The sequence below is a fragment of the Lynx rufus genome, unplaced genomic scaffold (genome assembly GCF_022079265.1).
Source record: "Lynx rufus isolate CCGP_SWC_20201006 ecotype Redwood Valley unplaced genomic scaffold, mLynRuf1.p SCAF_5, whole genome shotgun sequence".
Lineage (NCBI taxonomy): Eukaryota > Metazoa > Chordata > Mammalia > Carnivora > Felidae > Lynx > Lynx rufus.
The window spans coordinates 36811488-36834772 of record NW_025814867.1 but is presented as its reverse complement, the minus strand read 5'-3'; the positions used below and the strand labels follow the sequence as shown (position 1 = coordinate 36834772).

The 23285-nt window shown below is 40.7% G+C and overlaps 1 protein-coding gene across 3 annotated transcripts in view; it reads right to left on the bottom strand.

Annotated features, from left to right (window-relative positions):
- RASA2 (RAS p21 protein activator 2) overlaps positions 1-23019 on the bottom strand; it is a 123812-nt gene extending 100793 nt beyond the window's left edge. For all 3 annotated transcript variants that reach the window (XM_047099216.1, XM_047099213.1, XM_047099214.1), the window contains exon 1: positions 22869-23019. In XM_047099216.1, coding sequence (XP_046955172.1) covers positions 22869-23001 — 133 coding nt within the window. In that variant the 5' untranslated portion in view covers positions 23002-23019. The remainder of the gene's footprint in view (positions 1-22868) is intronic.
- Positions 23020-23285: the final 266 nt, after the last annotated feature.

Here is a 23285-nt window from a genome sequence, read left to right as displayed (position 1 = left end):
GTTTGAGAATAAAAATATTCTACCCATGATATCTCTAAGCAGAAAAATTATTTTAATGGTACACACTTTATATCAAGCTACACAGAGACAAAAGTGAGGAACTTTGAAAGACTGTACTTGTCTTGTGTGTGATATTTGTATAGGACCTCCCCTATGTTCTAATTATGGTATATAAGTAAGAAGGAAGAGAGGTAGGGAGAAAGAGAGAGGAAGGACAGAAGGACAGAAGGAGGGAAACACAACTATTGCTCTTTGAAAACTTATCTTATAACCTCTACTCCAATCCTTTCCGTCCGACTCACAGCTTGAACCTGCAATTGCCTTCTGATCCTATTTCTTTATTAGAACCCTAGGGGGTGCCTGGGTGGTTCAGTCGGTTAAGCGTCCGACTTCAGCTCAGGTCATGATCTCACGGTCCGTGAGTTCGAGCCCCGCGTCGGGCTCTGTGCTGACAGCTCGGAGCCTGGAGCCTGCTTCCGATTCTGTGTCTCCCTCTCTCTCTGACCCTCCCCCATCCATGCTCTGTCTCTCTCTGTCTCAAAAATAAATAAACATTAAAAAAAATTTTTTTTTTTAAAAAAAAAAAGAACCCTCGGGGCGCCTGGGTGGCGCAGTCGGTTAAGCGTCGACTTCAGCCAGGTCACGATCTCACGGTCCGTGAGTTCGAGCCCCGCGTCAGGCTCTGGGCTGATGGCTCGGAGCCTGGAGCCTGTTTCTGATTCTGTGTCTCCCTCTCTCTCTGCCCCTCCCCCGTTCATGCTCTGTCTCTCTCTGTCCCAAAAATAAATAAACGTTGAAAAAAAAAAATTTTATAAAAAAAAAAAAAAAAAAAGAACCCTCAAGGACAGTAATATTAAGTGCCACCAAATCAAATGATTGCTTGTTAGTTTCCAACTTATTTGACCATGCTTCAGCATTTGGTAACGCCAAACTTCCCTCAGTTTAGATAACTCATTCCAACAGTTTTGTTACGCCCTCTTTGAGACTTTCCATCCACTATCAACATTTTCAATATGAAGAAACTTTTGGCATCCACAGACCACTGAATCCATAGGTGGAGCACAAATTTTAGGTATTTTTTTAATATGTCATTATAAAATAATAAAAATATACTGAAAAACAAATACTTATGTTTCTCAAGACTATTTGATGGTATTATTTGTAATCTTTCTCAATTTATCTATATAGCCCATTTGATAATGGCTAGTCTTAGGGAGAATCGGGGTTTGTATCTGTGGTAGATATGGTGGATCAGTGGTCATCACCCATTTCGACATCCTTTGGTATAGGACTTCCTGTACTGCAGATACTAGAAAGCTAGAAAGTACATTCCCCAACCTTTCTTACAGTTAGGGTTGTGGATATGATTTAAATTCCACCTATCAGTTGCACTCGCTAGAAATCTGGAGAGCAGAAGAGAAGGTAGGTTATATTTAGGCTGCTACTATGAAGTACGGTCACGGACATGTCCAAGTTTTGTGCAGCAGCGTTTCCTGAAGTCCTTGTATCCAGTCACAGGTTTCATAGGTATCAAGAAGGGCACAAGGCATCCATTCCGTCATACAGGTTGTGGCCGGTGTGACTTGGCTCTGGAGCCAGCTGCAGTGACAACAGCTTACTAATGAAGATGGCTGCTTGGTGAAGGCTCTTTCCTAATAGTGGCAGGTTCCTAATCACAGCAGAAGTGGTAAGGTTCTCAGACAAGCAGCTAAAAGTTACAGCTTCCTAATTCTGTAGGTACCTTTCTGACCCTACAAGAGGTAGTAACTCCCTTGGTAGCCCAGCTGCAATGTGACTTTAGAATTTCATTCGTGAAAGTTCAACATAGAGTCTGTTTCTTCAGTCAGAACTTCCAACAATTCCGTAAACCACTTAAAATAAGGGTAGTTAAGTGCCCAACTTCAAACCAGGTTATATCTCACAGTTTGTGAGTTCAAGTCCCTCGTTGGGCTCTGCACAAACAGTGTGGAGCCTGCTTAGGATTCTTTCCCTCTCTCTCTGCCCCTCCCCGACTTGCACACTCTCTAAATAAATAAATAAATAATCTTCATTAAATTTCTTTCTGCTTAAACTAGCTAGAGTTGATTCTGTAACTTAATCCCGACTGGTTTGTTTTCTTGTAAATAAATAAATAAATAAATAAATAAATAAATAAATAATCTTCATTAAATCTCTTTCTGCTTAAACTAGCTAGAGTTGATTCTGTAACTTAATCCCGACTGGTTTGTTTTCTTGCCCTATATTTCTAACAAATTAAAAAATCCCATCTCACATTACTGGTCATCAGAGTATGGTAAATCTTTCAGCTACATGTGGCTACCTGGATCACACATGGACTCGAAAATTATAAAGCAATACCTCACCAAAAACTACTTTCATTGTTCCATCAGATAGTGAATTGAGTACCACAGCACACTCAAAAAGTGAATGCTTCAACTTGGGAAAGGTAGACAAACGGATCTTTTTTTTTTTTTAATAAGTTAAATTTTGCTTTGTTTTGTATTAATTTAAATCCAAGTTGGTTAACATATAGTGTAATAATGACTTCAGGAGTAGAATTCAGTGATTCATCACTTACATACAATACCCAATGCTCATGAAAAGTGCCCTCCCTAATGCCCATCACCCCTTTAGCGTATCCCCCCACCCAACACCCCTCCGGCAACCCTCAGTTTGTTCTCTATATTTAAGAGTCTCTTATGGTTTGCCTCCCTCACTGTTTTTATCTTATTTTTCCTTCCGTTCCCCTATATTCATCTGTTTTCTTTCTTAAATACTACATATGACTGAAATCATGTTTTTTGTCTTTCTCTGACTGACCCATTTCCCTTAGCATAATATACTCTAGTTCCATCTACACTGTTGCAAATGGCAAGATTTCATTCTTTCTGATTACTATGTAATATTCCATTGTATATTACACACACACACACACACACACACACACACACACACACACCTTCTTTACCCATATGTCAGTCAATGGACATTTGGGCTCTTTCCAAATTTGGCTATTGTGGAGGCAAATGGATCTTAATTCTCTTATTTCTGTAACTGCCTTTCAAAAATTTCTTCATTTCCTACTGCAGTATTTGGATGTCATTTTTTAAATATGCTCAATAATACAGTACCATGTTCATGAATTTGGGAGTGCCAAATTCTCAATACTGAAACCATGTAGACCATTTTGGGTATCTCCAGCTCATCCTTAAATTTACACATCGGATCTTGACCCTAAAGAAATAAGATTAAAGTATTCAAGACATTCACTATATTGCTAAGATATGACACTTGAGCAAGACAACTGAAAAAATGGAGATGTGTTTTACTTGCATCTGAATGAAAAAAGAAATGTTTTTAGGTTATCCCTCATTTTAAAAGTGCTATGCATGCCAGGATGCAGGATGCTGCAATATGCAAAGGCACATATTTGTCATACAAAGATGGCTGTATTGGCCCTACAGCAAACAGTACAGATCTGGTTATATGTACAATGATCACCATTTCCTTCAACAATGAATCAAGATCAGGAAGTGTATTTTTTTTTAATGTTTATTTTGAGAGAGAGAGAGAGAGAGAGCACACAAGAGTGGGGAAGGGGCAGAGAGAGAAAGAGAGAGAGAATCTCAAGTAGGCTCTGAACTGTCAGCGCACAGCCCAACACAGGGCTCCATCCCACAACCGTGAGATCATGACCCAAGCTGAAATCAAGAGTCTGACGCTTAACTGACAGCCATCCTGGCACCCCAAGAAGTATATTATTGACAAAACAACTGTTCCTCTATTAAGAAAGAAAGCTGGCCTTCAAGCACAACATCTTTTCTTCTGTAACATCATTTCTTGTTGAATTCATAACTGATAATCTAATCTTCCACTGGGCATTTCTTCTCCCTCATAGATGTACTGCAAGTATGCCAAGAAATGAACCTTCACAATACACATCAGTGGTTTTGTCCAACTATAAAATGAAATAGCCTGTTGCCCATTCATGTGATAGTCATGGTCTCTCTGCATCACACATATCTTGCAACATCATATATATGTTAAATAAAATGCTGAGTTTAGCTTAGATCTCCATCCTTCACACAGTTGCTTTTTTAATATACAAAGTATTCCCCTTTCTCAAAAGTCTTCAATGATTCCACACTACCTGCCACTGCCCTTCTTGCAGGATAAAAATCTAAAATTCCTTTGGCATAAAGACCCTTCATGGTGTACCACTGTCTACTACATATTTGGCCTCATCTACTTACTGTTATGCTCCAACAGTACTCTACTTTCGGTTCCTTGAACACACAGTGTTCTCTCGTGCCTTTATCTGCAATGCTATTTTCATTATATGGAATGCTCATACCTGTTTTTTTTTTCCTCCAAAAAGCTCTGCTTAAAGGTACCTCTGTTTGTAAATTCTTCCCTCAATTTCTACCTAGTCATGTCATTCTTTCCTCTATTTCCTATTGCATCTTATATGTATTTCAACTACAATGATCATATTGTATTGCACTTGTTGCACTTCATTCAACAAATAAAATTTACCTACAACATGCCAGGCACTTTTTTAAATGCAGGAAATAGAACAAAGAATAAAAGTAGGTCTCTGCCCACACGGAACTATTGTACAATCTAAACAGGGGAGACAAACATCATAAACTCTTAAGTAAGTATATAATGTTTATTGCCATAGAAGAAAACAAAGTAGGGTAAGAGACTTAGGGAATGCCAGGCCCAAAAGATAAAGAGAGAGAGAGCAATGTTACTTTACATAGGGATCAAGGAAGGCCTTTCTATTAGGACATTGGTTTTTTTAATGTTTATTTATTTTTGAGAAAGACAGCAAGCACAAGTGGGAGGGGGCAAAGAGAGAGGGACACAGAGAGAGGGAGACAGAGGATCTGAAGCAGGCTTTGCACTCTCAGTACACAGCCTGATACAGGGCCCAAACTCACCAACCATGAAATCATGACCTGAGCCAAAGTTGGACGCTAAACCAACTGAGCCACCCAGGTGCCCCTCTATTAAGATATCTGAACGGATACCTGCATGACGTCAATGAGGGAATGAGTCATGCAGATAGATATCTGGGGAAAGAGATGGATAGGCAGAAAGAATAAAATATGCCAAGGCCCTAGAAAGGACAGTTTGCACACTGAAGAAATAGCAAGGATGCAAGCATGGCTCTAAAACAATAAGCTAAGTGGGAAGAGGGAGGAAATGGTAAGAGATGAGGTAGAGGTGAGGAAGCATATTAAATAGGGTCTTGTAGGCCATGGAAAGTCTGGAGTTTTTCCTGAGTGACATGGGAAGCTACTGAAAGATCTAAGCAGAAGAATGGCATGATTTAACTTTTGTTTTAGAAGAATCACTGCAGAGGGAAAAGGGTGGAAGCAAGAAAGTAGAGAGAAGGCTACTGTAGTGATCTTGATTAGAGATAATCTAGACCAGGGGAGCAAACCTGGCATGCAGAGAAGTGGTCAACTGGGCATGTATTTTGAAGATTAAGCCAACAGGATTTTTTATATTTTGGATGTGGGTATAAGAGAGGAAAAGGGGTTAAGGAAGACCTCTTAGAGTTTCAGCCTGAACAGCTGGTGAACAGAGATGCCACTTCCAGAAGGAGGAGCCTCTTATTAGAAGAGGGATATCAAGAGTTTTTCCTGGGCATATTAAATCTGAGATGCCTATTACACATCAAAGTGCAAATGTCAAGAGGACAGAAAAGTCCTGGTTGGAGTAAAACTTGAGAATTATCAGCAAGTACATAATAATTATAAAACCACAAGACTATACAAGATCACAAGGAGATTAAATATGGATAGGAAAGAAAGGAGATTTGAAGACTGAGCCTTAAAGCCTTCCAACCATTTTTAGTAGAGATGAGAAGGAACCAGCAAAGGAGACTACTATGTATCTTTCCACCAAACTACAAACTTAAGGGAAGACACCAATTCTTAGTACATGCTTAGCTTATAATAGATAATCAAATATCTACTGAATAAGTATGAGTGTGTGTGTGTGTGTGTGTGTGTGTGTGTGTATGTGTGTGTTTACAATTTACCATGGGCAAAAAGGAGGTTCTACTATCACATCACAAATTATAAAATTGCATTTATCTTTTTTCCAGTTGATACAAGTTGATCTATGTCAATTGCTCTAAAAGTTAAAAAAAAAAAAGCTTCCTGTATACAGTTATCAAAAGCACTAAATACAAGAATCTTTACAGTGTTAACACAGAGATATCACATTGAAAACAAACCAATCCTGAAATTCACACACTCAAATATTTACTGAGTATGTGTAACTAAGATGCTAGAGATACAACAGTGAGAAAAATAGATAAAACTGTCATTGAGCTAACACAAATGGACAAACAATAAATAAGTAAGTAAAGAGGATGTGTTATGTAATAACTGTTAAGGAGGAATGAGCACCACACAAATGGTGGCGGTGGGGGGGGGGGGGCAGGGTGGAAGGTTCCACTGAGAAGGTAACTTCTGCATAAATACCTGAAGGAAGCGGGAGACAAGTAAATATTTTGTAGGAAAAAAAAAAAAAAGAACGGTGCTTTTAGTCAATGGAAAAAAGTAAACAGTTTAAACCAAGAAGATAAATACCACTGGGAATCAAAACTGATAACTTAGATTAACAAAAATAAAAAGATGGCCAACTCTCTGTGTACAAATTCATTGGTTCTACACAAAGGTCACCAGATAGTAATCAGATCCTACCATACAAATTCTACTTAGGACCAGAATTCCAAATACCAAGCTGGCAGGTAGAGATTCTGCCGTATATGCTTCTAGACACGTACTGAGTTTGCACATATGTGCTTATGCGTATGTTGGAGGGGGCTGTGTGCATGCATTTATACCTGTAGGTCTGTATGTATTTGTGTGTCCTAGAGGAGGACACTACTGGGATAAGTAAGAAAAAAAGCCAAATATTTATCTAATTGGATGCTCCAAGACAGTGCTAAATATTTTCTCAAATATCTCATTTAATGTTTTTTTTTTTTAATTTTTTTTTTCAACGTTTATTTATTTTTGGGACAGAGAGAGACAGAGCATGAACGGGGGAGGGGCAGAGAGAGAGGGAGACACAGAATCGGAAACAGGCTCCAGGCTCTGAGCCATCAGCCCAGAGCCCGACGCGGGGCTCGAACTCCCGGACCGCGAGATCGTGACCTGGCTGAAGTCGGACGCTTAACCGACTGCGCCACCCAGGCGCCCCTCTCATTTAATGTTTACAACAACCTTCAGAGGTAAGCATTACTGTTCCCTTTTATAAATTAAAAAACAAAAACAAAAACCATTCAGCTACATGGCTGGAAAGGTGATTTGACAAATCAAATTCCAAAGCCTAGTCTTTCCTTTTCACTCTTAATATCTTCCTGAACACAGCAGTGCTGAGAGGAATAGAGAAAGCTGTTCCTTTCTGAAATTACCCTCAGGTACCAACAGATCCAAGTCTAGTTCAAGGGATTACAAAGAACAAACACAGATCCCAGTGGGATTAATCCCTAAGACAAACTACAAAGGGCCAGGGTCCTAAACCAGATGATCCTAAAATAAAGATTATTTAGGGTGGAAGGAAAACTAAATCATAATAGTAACTACCATTTACTGAATAAATTAATACATTACACATACACATTACACATAGCAGATGTTTTTTAAGGGCCTTCATATAAATTACCTCACAATCTTCACAGTAACTTCTTATGAGTGATTTTTTTTTTTTCAAAATATAGATATTGGGGGTGGAGGGAAAACATTCCAGGAGTAAGGCACAATGTAAACAAGTTCTGAAGGGGGGGAACAGGAGCAGCACCTTCAAGGAGGCAGTGAATAGCACAAACTTGCTAAAGCATAAAGGGAGATGAAAGTAGAATAAGCAGAGATAAGATTGTTAAGAAAAGGTCAAATCAACAGAATCTGAAATGCCAAGCTAAAAAGTTTTAACTTTCTTCAGTAGACAACAAGGATCACTAAAGGTTTCTGTGTGGTCAGATTTTATACTTCAGGAAAGTTACTCTGACAGTTAGAGGGCCTAAACTAAGGTACTGAAAGAGCTAATGGGAGGAAAAGAAAACTGGAAGAAATACTACAGAGATATAATTCACAGAACTTGGCCTGAGTGACTCAGGATATGATGTTCTAATAAGAAGAGCAAGCTGAACAGAGCATTAGAACTTTAGATGGGGAAAAGAAAAAAATATGCAAACTTTATCATGTACATTCACAACAAAAAAAAAGTGAAGAATGGACATTTAAATATACAACCTCACTGTTGACAAGTTTAGTGTAAAATTAAAATGCGTTATGCCATTTAATTATATGCAATAAGATAATCCTACATGTTAACATATCATAAGGTCTTTCAAATTTTCTTATAAGGTCCAATTTTAGTTTCTGCAATAAAATAAAAGGTACACATAAACTGTTCATCAACAAAACCATGAAAATATACTTTACCAAATACCACTATTGTTTATGTTATAGCCCAGTTAACCGCACATTGTGCCAGGCAACACCCCAAGTCATCCAATCTTTTCACAACCTCTTTGCAAGCCTGGCAAAACTACAATTTCCAATTTATATTAGAGGAAACTGAGGCTAGGAGAGATTAGGTGATTACAAGAAAAGCAGCAGAAAACAACGCTTTCAACATGCTACTTTACCATTTATTATTCATCCGGTTTCTGCACATCTAATAAATACTTCATATACAACAAAGAAGTCTTACATGAGAAGAACTGCCATAATCACACATGACCTTTCAAAGAGTCTCTTATTCATCCTCTACAAAGTATGTCAGATTGCCCTAGGTGTATGATAACAAAAAGTGGGGGAGGTGCCTAAAAACTGCCGAGAAAAGTTATGTAGCTGCAATTTCCCTCCTTACTTGTCACCTTGAAAGCACCGCTGGAAAGTTATACACTTGTGATATTATTCAAGCACAGGTTGAGAAATGATACCAACAGACAATGGTGACTGCTGGACTACTAAGTAGGGTCAGGTTTTTCAACGCATAAGTTAACATTATCAAAAAACTGGATTGTCAAGCAGTTTTTCTCACTCCCAGTAAATGATAAATTATCTTTAAAATATAGAACCTTAGGGGCACCTAGGTGGCTCAGTGGGTTAAGCATCCGACTTCAGCTCAGGTCATGATTCCAGTTGGTTGAGTTTGAGCCCCGCGTCAGGCTCTATGCTGACAGCTCAGCCTGGAGCCTGCTTCAGATTCTGTGTCTCCCCTCTCTCTGACCCTCCCCCACTCACACTCTGTCTCTGTCTCTCTCAAGAATAAACATTAAAAAAAATTTTTTTAAATATAGAACCTTAGATTCTATAAACTCATTTAACTGATAATCCTAAAAAACCAACAGACTCCATAATTCCTAACAGGTATCTGTTCTGCTTAAGAATAGGCACTATAATATTAACATGGAACCTGGAAGGTTAAAGAAATCAGGAATAATAGTTTCACTAACACTGCACTCCTTTTCCATTATGAAAATAAGGTACTGTGTAATCATCAATGTGCCTCTGAGCAAGCCCTTGAGTGAGCAAAGGACTCCAGGAATCCAGCATAGTTTATAGAGGGTTAGCCTAGACTCTGTGAGCAAAGAACTGTTTTGTGGCTATAAAACACCAACAATATGTTAAGTAAAATCTTGAGAAGGCGTAAAGTCAAAGTTAAAGCATAAACTCCAGGGCAGCTCCTCAAAAATGTTCTAGTAGGTAAGATGTAACTCCTCAGTGGGAAAGTCTAAAGAATATAATTAGGGGCCTCTTGTTTTACACAAGTCATATGCATGATAATTATCATACAGTTATCTATATTACTATCATATTAATCACCTCTCACTGAAGCTTAGTCCAGAACAAGAAGTTAGGAAACTACTGTACATAAAAAGGCAAGTTTCGCAAGGTACTGCCAGGAAGCGTCCACGGGTTCTACAGATACGTCACCAAGCTGCGGGCAGGATCTTCCTGTGGTTTGTCTTGCCCACTTCAGGTTTCACTTTTGAACGTGTGCTGATCCCTAAGCTCCCTGTAGCCCCTTTCTCAAGCAAACCAAACCATGAAGTACATATGGTAGGAATCTCTCCTAGGATAGGCCAATCGGCATGAAGTTGAGCAAGTCTCCTAATGGTAGCTATTACTGGTAACGGCATCCTGGGGACCAAAATGGGACTCATTGTGATCTAGTACTTTTCAAAAAAAAAAAGATATAAATAAGCTGCACCTACAAATGTATACGTACAAGTGTGTGCATGTGTGTGCGTGTGTGTTTGTTCTAGGAGAACCATTTACAAGCAGAGACAAAAGCACAACATAAGCATTGTCAGGCAGACAGAAGAGTAACATTTTTTTTTTTTTTTGGTAAATCCCCTAAACAGTATTAAAGATACATTTTTATAGCATTCCAACATTCTAATTTTATTGAATATCCATCACATTAGACCATAACCAATTTAGGGATAATTATCAACTTCTTGACAACAGAAATATACTCATCAGTTCTTTCCAATATACCATCTGACAGGCAAACTGGTAGACATAAATGGACAGCAACTTTGGTAACTTACAGACTTGAAAACCTGGCTCTGCCTCTTTAAACTCTAAGCATATATAACCGTTTTGTCAGCATGCAATCTTTTTCATGAATTTGGATTAAATGAAATAATTTGCAAGTATACTTACATAGTACCTGGAAAAGAGTAAATATATTAAAAAAACATTAGTTCACTTTCCCCTACCCACTAAGAAAATTGTATACAAAATTGTTCAAATTCAAAACTAAGAGGTTCTACACCACTCACACAAATGCTGTAATATTTTAAATGATGAAAATTATTCTTTTTATCTCACTCCTCTAAAACAAAACAGAATTTTTTTAAAAGTCAACTTTTTTAACACAGTTGGAGAAAACAAGCAAAGTATATGGTAATTCACTATATTGCTCCTGCAAATTTTTGTTTGAAATTATATAAAAATTAAAAGTTATCAAAAAACTTGACAGAAAAGTAGACTTTACTTGTAAGTGCACTCAAAATGTTACCAAGCTTAACATTTGGCTACCCTTAATTTTGTAGATAGGATAGTCTTCAACAGTAGAGCAAGAAAGGCTCTAGCAGCTGAGGACTAATACTGTATCAAATTTTTATACAAAGTCATTTTTCATAACACAGATAATACATAATACATAAAATTTTATGTAGAAAATTGAACCACTGTAAGTAAAGCTAATCCCCTTTGGCCACCACTGATACAACCAATGTTGTACATCCTTGCAAACCTCTTTCTGCACATTTTCCCAGGTACACTAGAAAAAACATATCACTCTAACAACTTGCTTTTTTCACTCAACAATACATCTTGAAGTTTTTTCCTTTCATACTCTAGATACACCTCATTCTTTTTAGCTGCTATAGAATATATATATTAACATTTTATTTAGCCATTTTCCTACAATGGACACTTAAGTTGTCTCTAGTCGTTTTGTTTTACCAACACGGCAACATGAAACACCTTTGTATATGCCCCTTTTGCAAATGTCCAAGTGTTTCTGTAGGGTACATATGCAGTAGAAATACACAGGAAATATACATTTAGATTTTTAACAGATATTGCCAAAATGCTCTCCAACATTACTTCATCCATTTAAATTCACAGCAACAGTGAGGAAAGTTATCTATTTCCCTAAACCCCCACCAAATACTGAAATTAACAAGCTTTTGTTTTCACAAACTGATAGCTTTTAAAAATTTGCATTCCCCTGATTAACTATTGTTAAATCTTACCAGTATTTTCTTATGTTTACTGGCCTTTTTTTAAATCTCTTTCTATAAAATGTCTATTCATATCTTTTATTTTTCTAATGCCCTTTTCCTGTTTAAAATCCGTATGAACTTTTTATATATTCTGGACACTAACAAATAGAGAGGCAGTAGAGCAGAGCAGGACAGAAGCAACAGGATGGACCCTAGAGCCAGGCTGCCCAGTTTGAATGACAGCTCCACCACTCACTGGTCTGATCTGGGTTAAGTTACTCAGTTTATTCTATGCCTCAGTTTCCTCATCTGTAAAATGTGGATAATGAATGTTACAGAGTTACCATATGGACTAATTATTTGATATGCTTAAAGGGCTTTAAAATAGTACCTGACACAAAGTAAGTCTTAGATAAGTATTTTCTTTTTGTCTGTAGGATTTCCTGCAAATATTTTCTCCCAAACTATTCTTTGTCTCTTAATTCTTTTGTTTATAAATCTTTACTTACTTTTTCCCAAAAAATTATTTTTCCATCTCTCTTCTTGTATCAGAAATTATATAAGTACATGAAACCAACAACTGACTGCCCTCACTGGATCTCACAATCAACTTCTCAAGAATAAATGCAGGCATCGGCCAAAACATCTAAATTTTTAAACATCTTTCCCTTACTGCACAAAGCATTTCCACAAATCAGTAAGAAGACTGATAATCCAGTAGAAAAAAAGGACAAGCAAAATAAACAAGTTCACCAAAAAAGGGAAATAAAAATGGCTCTCAATGGGGCACCTGGGTGGCTCAGTTGGTTAAGTGTCCAACTCCTGATTTCGGCTCAGGTCATAATCTCTGCGTCTTGAGACTGAGCCCTGCATCACTGGGTTCTGCGCTGGGCATGGAGCCTGCTTAACATTCTCTCTCTCAGGGTGCCTGGGTGGCTCAGTCGGTTAAGCTTCGGACTTAGTTCAGGTCACGATCTCGTGGTTCGTGAGTTCAAGCCCTGCGTGAGGCTCTGTGCTGACAGCTCAGAGCTTGGAGCCTGCTTCAGATTCTGTGTCTCCCTCTCTCTGCCCCTCCCCTGCTCATGCTCTCTCTCTCTCTCTCTCTCTCTAAGAATAAACATTTAAAAACATTTTTAAAAAATTCTCTCTCTCCTGTTTGCACACTCTCTCTTAAAAAAGGGGTGCACCTGGGTGGCTCAGTCAGCTCAGCGTCTATCTCTTGGTTTCAACTCAGGTCATGATCCCAGGGTTGTGGGATCAAGCCCCACATCCGTACTGGGCATGGAGCCTGCTTAAGATTCTCTCTCTCACCCTCTCTCTCTCCTTCTGCCCCTCTCCCCCTGCTCGTACATGCTTGCTCTTTCTCTAAAAAAAATTTTTTAAGACTCTTAAAAATATGAAGAGATCCTCAACCTCATTTAGAAGTGCAAATTAAAACTACAAATCAGATGTTCCTTTCCATCTTAAGAGACCAGTAAAGATCAAGAAGTTTTAAAATATACTCTATGTGACTAAAGAAATAGGCATTCATTCATTGCTAGTGGGAGCATAAATTGCTGTAGTTACTATGGAAAGCAATATGGCATTGTCTTTCCAAATAAAAATGCATATACCAATTCATTCATTCATTTTTTTTTTTATATTTTTGAGTGGGAGCGGCAGAGAGAGAGAGGGAGACGAAGGATCTAAAGCAGGCTCTGTGCTGACAGCAGAAAGTTTGATGCAGGGCTTGGGGCACCTGGGTGGCTCAGTTAGTTAAGCATCTGACTGCGGCTCAGGTGGTGATCTCACAGTCCATGGGTTCGAGCCCCACATAGGGCTCTGTGCTGAAAGCTCGGAGCCTGGCCCCTGCTTTGGATTCTGTGTCTCCCTCTCTCTCTGCCCCTACCCCGCTCACACCTCTGTCTCTCTCTCTCTCATAAAGTATATAAACATTACAAATTAAAAACACACACACACAAATAAAATTACATAACTAAGTGATTTACTGCAGTACTCTTTGTAATAGCAAAGACTGGAAACAAACTACACGTCCATCAATAGGGGACTGGTATACCCAGATGATGCCATATCATGCAGCTGTTAAATAAAAGAGGCAGCTCCCCACTCTTATGGATATGACAGATCTCCAAGCTACTACTGGCAAGTGTAAGAAATAAAAAAGCAAGATGCAGACAATGTATATATTTTGCTACAATTTGTATGTTAGTGAGGTTAATATTCATATATTTATGTTTGTAAATACTTAATCTCTGTAAGCTGCACAAGAAACTGGTAATGCTTGCTTCTGAAGAGGGAATGGCTAGGGGCAACAGAAGTAAGGAAACTTCCTTTTCATTGGATACTCCTTTGTACCTTTTCAGTTTTGTACCAGGTATGTGTATTATCTAATCAAGCAAATAAATGCATCTTTTTAAAGAAATAATCAAACAAATTAAAACCTCCCCGTTATCACACCAAACTTTCTATTGGTACCCTTTAAACAGTCACGCACAGCAGGTTGCTAACATTCAGGTAGTTTGTGGCTAGTCTGTTCAACTGGCAGAAGGAGAGGTTCACCGTCCCAGCGATCCATTATCACTCCCTAGGGAACATTTCAAACTCAGAAATGTCCCAGTACCACCCCAGAAATTCTGATTCAGTAGGTATGGAGTAGAGCCTGAGCATCAGAATTTAAGTTCACAGGTGACACTGATGGGCAGTCAGGACTGAAACCAGTTGAGTTACAACATGACACAAATAGGTAAACATCCAGGCTCAATCTCCATCTAGGTCACAAGCATAGTTTCACCACTAATCCTAATCACTTCACAAAGTTCTCAGGAAGCAACAGATGAGAGTGTGTAGCTGCCACAGTGAAAATGTATTACTACTTCTGGATATATTACTAGATACGCAGTGTAGTCCTCATCTATTAAATGGAGTACATTCACAACATTCATACTAATGATGAATTCATTCCACCTACCATTTCAGAAAGAACTTTGATAGTAATGGACTAGTGCCGAAAAGGCATAGGCATTAACTGTGTTAACACCTGGAGTATATGAGTGTCAAGTTCTTCGTTTGTAAAATGAGGGGACACAATATGTTCCCTACATTCCAGCTCTAAGCTTCTATAATTCTCTAAGAATACAGGCATCTAAAAACAACCATTGTTTAGTATAGACTGTAGGATAAACTAGTAAGGGCTTTTTCATCCCATTCACAGCCTAGGCTCAATCCACACACTAGGGGGCTAATGCCCTAATGGACATTCAGATATTACACACTGCTAAATAAATTAGTAGTCACAGAAAAACTTTTTATTTATTTATTTATGTATTATTATTATTATTTTAGAGAGAGAGAGCAAGTTTGCACGAGGTGGGGGGAGGGTGGAGAGGGAGAGAATCTTAAGCAGGCTCTGTGCTCAGCATGGATCCCATGACCCTGGGATCACAGCACCCCAAGATAGTTTGAACCTTTTTTTTTAAATTTTGTTTTAAATGTGTATTTATTTTTGAAAGAGAGCGTGAGCAGGGGAGGGGCAGAGAGAGAGGGGGACAGAGGATCCAAACCAGGCTCTGCAGAGGGCTAGAACTCACAAACCATGAAGGGGAGCCTAGATGACTCAGTTGGCTAAGGGTCCCACCTCGGCCCAGGTCATGATCTCATGGTTTGTGAGTTCAAGCCCCACGTCGGGCTCAGTGCTGACAGCTCAAAGCCTGGAGCCTGCTTTGGATTCTGTGTCCCCCACTCTCTCTGTCCCTCGCCTACTCACGCTCTGTCTCTCTCTCAAAAAAAAAAAAAAAAAAAAAACTCACAAACCGAGATCATGACCTAAGCCGAAGTCTGACGCTCAACCGACTGAGCCACCCAGGCACCCCAAGACTGTTTGAATCTTTAAAAACAAGTTTTTTCAGGGTGCCTGGGTGGCCCAGTCGGTTGAGTGTCCCACTCTTGATTTCGACTCAGGTCATGATCCCAAGGTTATGGGATTGAGACCCACCAAAAATTGAATTTTTACTACCAAAATTTCAAACCTTCCATGGCTGATAAACAAATTTATTGTATAAAGTATGATTATGAGACTTTTCTTTTCCAGGCTCAGGACCAATTAGTAAAAATATTGTGCTGAACATGGAGCCTGCTTAAGTTTCTCTCTCTCCCTTCCTTCTGCCAATCTCTCTCCTCGATTTGCGCACTCTATCTCTCTAAAAAAAAATTTTTTTAAAGATTCAAATAATCGTATCCATTAAATCTTAGACAAATGTCTCAAACAGTGCATCTTATGCAAAATAGGCATATGAAAAACACTTAAATATTAAAATAAAAGTATCTGATGTAGTGTCTTAAAGCAAATGGTTCAATTTAAAAAGCAACAAAGATTAGTGCTAGAAGGGATTTTAAAGATCACATCCAAACCTCTCATTTTACAAGTGAAAAAATAAGGAGTTGGCAAAGTTAAAGAATTTGCCCAAAGTCATTGTGTCATTAGTGATATTCTTAGAGCCAAGCTCACAATAACAAATTTGTCAATTACTGTTCGTTGATGTTTGCATGTATATTGGTATAATGTTATAAAGCATATTATTTTAGCTAGTGATTTTTGATGACTGAAATAACATACAAAACCAAAGACATATCATAAAAAATTCTTAATGTAAAGTGTCTTAGTTTACGTTAATTGATGACTACACAACAAAACTGTTAGCAGCTCTCAAAACAGCATATAGAACTTCATAAAACATGTAATTTGATATTACTGTCAAATAATTTCATAAAGCACATTAAAAAGGGAACAGGATTGGTATCTAAGATAAAAGGATAAAATGATACTTTTATTTCAGCTATATTAGTTCCAGTCTCTTAGAGGCTATTCAAAGAGTTCTAAGTTAAAAAAAAAACAAAAAAACACAACAACAAAAACTCTATGAACTCATTGAGGTTTACCTCCTGTCTTTCTCACAGCAAACGATTAGCAGACTGCTCTGTGAAGTTTTACAAAGAACCCTTTTCTCTCATTTCTATCCATCTGAAAGATGGATTCTTCCTCGATCCTAAATAACTCATCATCTCATTTCAAATTTTTGACAATGATGAATGCATAGTATGAACAAATCTTTTAGTAATCTTTCCCTCTATTAATTTACTAAATAACATCTTATTTGAAATATCTGATAATAATACATTCTTAGCATGAATAAACTCTTTTTAATCTCTCCCTCTTAATTCTATTGCATGATCAATAAAATACCTTACTACCAAAAAATTCAAACCTTCCACAACAAAAAAAAATATTTACTATATAAAATATGATTATGACATTTTTCTTTTCCAGGCTCGGGGCCAATTAGTAACAATATTCATGGAGTACAGTCAAGTAACAATATTCAAATCTCCTAATAATCAGCACTCAGAGCATTTAGAAAAATTTAATCCTTTTCCTAATGAGGCAACTTTGGCATCAGTTCAAACATAAGCTCAGTTGGCACTGTGATTTTGAAAGGGATGAACTTCCTGTCACAGACCCATGTAGTTTTCATTTAACAATACTATCATCTCCTAGTTTATGTGTAAAATTTACATAAGTTTCACATCTAGTATCTCAAATCCTCCTCAGGACAGCGTGGTGAGAAGTAGGGCATTTTCTAAAGGCCTATTACGCTGACAGTGGGATAGTTTAAAAAAATAAAGAATGAATTCTACACTGGAAGAGCTCGCAGTCTGCTCGCAGTCTAATGGGGAAACAAACAATTTCTACAAAATGTGCTAGAATAAGAAAATGGACAAGGAATTACAATTCCCAACCAGTACAGAGGCCCAACACCTTGTCTCCAGGGATGGGGGTGGTGGTGCCCCAAACAAGGCTTTGGTCAGGAGATCACATGGACCAGGGTTTTGAAGGATGTGTAGAAGTTCCCTGACATAAATATGGGGTGGAGGAAAGGAGAAAAACACTTCTAGGCAGAACAACATGTATAAAATGGCTAGTGATGAAGCATCACTCCCATTTTAAAGATGAGGAAGATAAGCTCAAAGGTAAGTGAGCTGCCTAAAGTCACATTAGTAATAATCAATGTGAAACAGAATACAGTACATGCCCGCTGAGTTTAATCAGCTTTGTACAGAAAATGCTAAATGTCGACAAGAATATTAGATAAAGACTAATTTTTATCTATTTACTCCTTCCCAAAAGATGGTCCAGGGCCGACAGAGCTCCTGAGAGGAGAGAGGAAATGACTGGAGAAGATTTATTTAGCCCTCTAATCAATCTTGTGAGATAGGTGTTTTTATTATACCCATTATACACGCAAGAATATAAAGGCACAAAAAGGTTAACAAAAGTTAGAAATTAAGATTCAAATTAAAGCTAACCCGGACAAGCCTCTAAACTAAAGCACTTAACCAGATCCCACAGATCCTACTTTGCCAAAGAGTCCTACATCATTCTTCATCTGGAGACACCAGGGAGACCAACTGAGTTCTGGGACTTGTCATGATTCCGCAGATCTGGCACTGTATTGCACATCTCAATATTCACACAAATCATCAGATTCGGTTCTCTTTTATCAATCTGGTATCCCTAGAACAGGTAAACCCACGATCGAGGTGGCATGGGCTCTTTCATCAACATTTTTACATTCTGATTTTATAACCTGATTTAATTGGATGAGAACTTAACAAAAAGTATAGCCAAAAAGGAAGACATCATGAAATAATAGCAAGAAACCTGAAAGTATAAAGAAGAAAGCTCCTTGGGGTGCCTGGGTGGCTCAGTTGGTTGGGCATCTGACTTCGGCTCAGGTCATGATCTCGCTGTTTGTGGGTTTGAGCCCTGCATTGGGCTCCATGCTGACGGCTGGGAGCCTGGAGTCTGCTTTGGCTTGTCTGTCTGTCTGTCTGTCTGTCTCTCTCTCTCTCTCTGCCCCTCCCCTGCTCATGCTCTCTCTCTCTCTCTCAAAAATAAATAAACATTAAAAAAAAATTAAAAAGGGGCGCCTGGGTGGCGCAGCCGGTTAAGCGTCCGACTTCAGCCAGGTCACGATCTCGCGGTCCGGGAGTTCGAGCCCCGCGTCAGGCTCTGGGCTGATGGCTCGGAGCCTGGAGCCTGTTTCCGATTCTGTGTCTCCCTCTCTCTCTGCCCCTCCCCGTTCATGCTCTGTCTCTCTCTGTCCCAAAATAAATAAACGATGAAAAAAAAAATTAAAAAAAAAAAAGAAGAAGAAGAAGAAGAAGAAGAAAGCTCCAGGGGCACCTGGGTGGCTCAGTTGGTTAAGCATTGGACTCTTGATTTTGGCTCAGATCAAGATCTCATGGTTTGTGGGACTGGGCCCTGAGGTGGGCTCCATGTTGACAACCCAGAGCTTTCTTGGGATTCTCTCTCTCCCTCAATCTCTGCCCCTCCCCCACTCACTCATTTTCTTTCTCTCAAAAAAATAAACTTTATAAAAAATAAACTTTAGGGGCGCCTGGGTGGCGCAGTCGGTTAAGCGTCCGACTTCAGCCAGGTCACGATCTCGCGGTCCGTGAGTTCGAGTCCTGCGTCAGGCTCTGGGCTGATGGCTCAGAGCCTGGAGCCTGTTTCCGATTCTGTGTCTCCCTCTCACTCTGCCCCTCCCCCGTTCATGCTCTGTCTCTCTCTGTCCCAAAAATAAATAAACGTTGAAAAAAAAAATTTTTTTTTTAAATAAAAAAATAAACTTTAAAAAAAACCACAAAAGGTATAAAATAAATTAAATATTAAGAAGAAAGATCCAATCCCCCTCTTTGGCTTGTGTGTAGGGTAGTTTGTTTTGTTTTGTTTTGTTTTGTTTGGGGGGGGAGGGGATGCAATGCAAAAGTGCTTCAGATACTAAGCATACCTGCCACTCACTGCATGCCAGTTCATAGAAAGGACGGAGTCTGGACTACCTTAATTTCCTTTATCAAGGGTTCATATGACAGCTCCGGGACTTCCAACAATCATGCCTACCTGCTGAATATTAAAGAAGTTGACCATTTGGAACTGCTATGGCTTCCTAGAGCACTAAAATGACTTCAGGGTATTGGGGATCAGCACATAAAACAAAATTCAATTAGCAACACTGGATTTGCTAATGTCAGTTGATTGAAACGGACCACAAAATGGGTTTCCAATCCCTGGATCTGGTTATTTCACCTTGTGAAGGATATGGAAAAATTAACAAATATTAGAATAAAACCCTTAAATGAAACTGTAGACTATTACCTCCAGAACTTTAAAGATATAGAGTTCAGGGTGCCTGGGTGGCATAGTTGGTTAAGCATGTGACTCCTGATTTCGGCTCAGGTCATGGTCTCATAATTCATGAGATTGAGCCCTGCGTCCACCTCTGCACTGACAGAGCAGTGCCTGCTTGGGATTCTCTCTCCCTCTCTCTCTGCCCCTCCCTCTCTGTCTCTCTCAAAATAAATAACAATAAACAAAAAAAAGAGAAAGAAAAGAAAAGAAAAGAAAAGAAAAGAAAAGAAAAGAAAAGAAAAGAAAAAAGAAAAGAAAAGAAAAGAATATATAAACCATTTCATCCTCACTTTTTTGCTGGTAAGATTTGGGGTTGAAGAGTCCTACCTAGGTCTAGGAAAAAGGATGTTCCTTTGAGGCTCACTTTGAGCCCTATAGAGCTCTAACTCTCCAGATCTGAGGCTCTCAAACAGCAATCTAGAATCTGGCAGCAAATCTCCAGTCTACTGGGCACTATCAGGCTTTCCTCTGAGGTCTCACAGGATGGTGAAAAGGAAAAGGTGACATGGTTACCTACACCCCCAAGCTTCATTGTCAGATGTACCACCATCCCATCCCTGTGACTTTAGCACCTGCTAATGATTCCTCTAGCCCCCCAGCCCCCACGCTGTAAAACCCACATGTCAGTTTCAGGAAAACAGAAAACAGCATCTCTTCATAGGGTTGTGAAGGTCAACCAAGTCTGGACTATACTGGCCTTTAAAAGAACGGCAAAAAAAAATAAGAGAGGGAGATGGGGAGAAGCTTTATGTATACTTTCCTAATACCTTTTTTCTAAAAAGCAGACACTCAGTGACCCGAGCTATACACCAAGCAATTCCAAAAGTCAGAAACTGACTGAGGTAACAGTTACAATATTTGCATTATGGTTAAAGTGGTAATGTCACTCCCAGCTGATCAATCTTCAAATCTGGGTAGTGGGGTTGCTCTAAGCCAGAGAAACAAAGTTGTAATTTTGTATTTGTAGGTCCAAGTTTCACTCACAATGATATCTCCTACTGTGATAGTTTTGCTATGGAGCAGGTGAAAGTGCAGAGCAGATAAGTCCTTCTGGAAACAGCCCAACCCTAACTCTCAATTCCAAGAAGTGTATATGTAGTTCCATGGCATAACCTGCAACTATGTAAATCAGTGAGGCTCCAATGGACAGTGCCTACCATCAAGTGACACTGAAATGTAAAACTGGTAAAGTTTGGAAAATTATATCAAGGGGGGAACTCTGGCCCGTTTACAGTTTTCCCAAATGTTAAATTAGATGTATGTGAATATTGAGTATAAGACTTAATCTGAATTTTGAACAGAATTTATACCCTAGAAAGTAATTTTAATATCGAGAACATAGATATAGACAAGATCTATTTCTCTGATGTCATTTTCTAGATTTTAAGAACTGTACTCAAGATCTCAAATTACCCATGATCACTTCTGGGAAAAGATGAGAAAAGTTAGTATGTCTGCCTCGGAGATTTAATAAAATACCAGTACTTGAAAAGAGGAGCAACTTGAAAAAAGGGGGAGAATCCAAGCTCAATTATTAATATCACTATCCAGGAAGAGGAAAATTTTACATCTCGTGCAACAAAGAGTACTGTTAGCCATTTTATTGCAATTCGATTTTCTTCTTACAAAGTAAAAAGTACTCCTCAGAACTAAGGGTTATTTACATGAAAGATGAAGCACGTTTCCAATCTGAGAATACTGAACAACGAAAATAAAGCTGATTTTTGACAAAAGCAAAAATAAGTTTTACTGATAGATCTCACAAATAGCAAAAAAAAAGAAAAAAAAAGGGGGGGGGGACGTTTCCTCTGAATAAACTACTGTGAAAAAATTGGCAATCGACGCCAGAGTCACTTTTAAAAAATAAATGTCCAAATGGCTGAATTCAAATGGTCTACAGCAACGCTTAGAGCTTGTGAGCAAAAAATTTGTATTAAGCCAACCAGTGTGGCTCGCTCACAAAAGTAACAATTAAATGCATGAGAAGGAAAGGAATTAAGTGGGTTAAGTGCGGGCTGGATGACTGTTTTGAGACCTGCTCACAGGAAGCCACTACATCCTGTCTTAAGTCCCTGTCAGTCACGCTGTCTCTCGATCCAAGTCCCCGCCGCAGCGAGGTGGGGCCAGTACAGGTGTCCGGCCCGAGCCCCTCCCGGCGCGCTCATTCGCGAACACCCCGCGCGGCGGCCACCCGAGTCCCAGGGCGGCCTGTCTCCTCAGGCTCAGGGCGCCTTTTTCAACCTCGCAAAAGCTCCAGAGCCCAGGAAGCAGGCAGCCCCCTCCCCTCGGGCCAGCCCCACTTCCCCGCCCTCCTTCTCCTCCTCCTCGTCCTCCTCGTCCTCCTCCTCCGGCCGCGCCTCCCGTAATTACCGCTGGGCTCCCACCTCGGGGCCGCTCCCCGGCGCCCGCACCGCCCGGAGGCCTGCGTCCCTGGGCGGCCGGAAACTCCTCACGCCCCCGGCCCACGCCCCCGGCTGGGGCGTCCCCGTGTCCAGGCCGCGCCCCAAAGCCGAGCCCCTCACGCCGGCGCCGCGCCGGGCGCCCCCCTCCTGGCAAATTCTCGGCTCTCCACTCCCTCCCGACCCGGGCAGCCCCAGCCCACGCCGCCCCGTCTAGGCTACGCCTCCCCCAACACACCCCCCTTCCAGCCTCACCCGTGCCGGCCCTCCCCACGCGCCTCGGCCAGCCCCGGCGCGGGCCCCGGCCCCCGCCCGCCCAGGTCCCCTCTCCGCCCCGCGATCCCAGCGCGGCTCGGCGCCGCCACCCCCCGCGCGCCCGCCGCCCCCTCAGCCCCACGGCGGCTCCCGCCGCCGGCGGGTGGGTCCCCTCAGCCCTGCCCCCGCTTACAGATCTTGCCCCGCAGGCTCTGCAGCACTCGGACCTCGCGACTGTCCTCGTCCCCGGCCTCGGGCTCAGCCGTCCCACTCGTCGCCGGCGCCTCGGGAGAAGCCGCCGCAGCAGCAGGCGCCGCCGCCGCCATGGTGCCGCCCGGCCCGTGCCGCAGCCCCACCGCCTGCGTAGCCCGCGAGGCGGAGCCCAACGGCGGCCTAGGCTAGGGCGAGCCGCGCGCCTGGCCCCGCCCCCGGGCCTCGGCCTGGCTCGCCCCGCCCCGCCCCGCCGCTGCCCCGCCCCCGCCCCACCCGGTTCCCGCGGTCGCTGTCGGCGCCCCCCCCCACGGTTGCCCCGAGCCCGGGCCGCTCCGGCGCGGACCCAACTCCTGGCTTGGCTTGCCGGCTCTTTGCCCCATAAAAGCCCAGGCGCCGG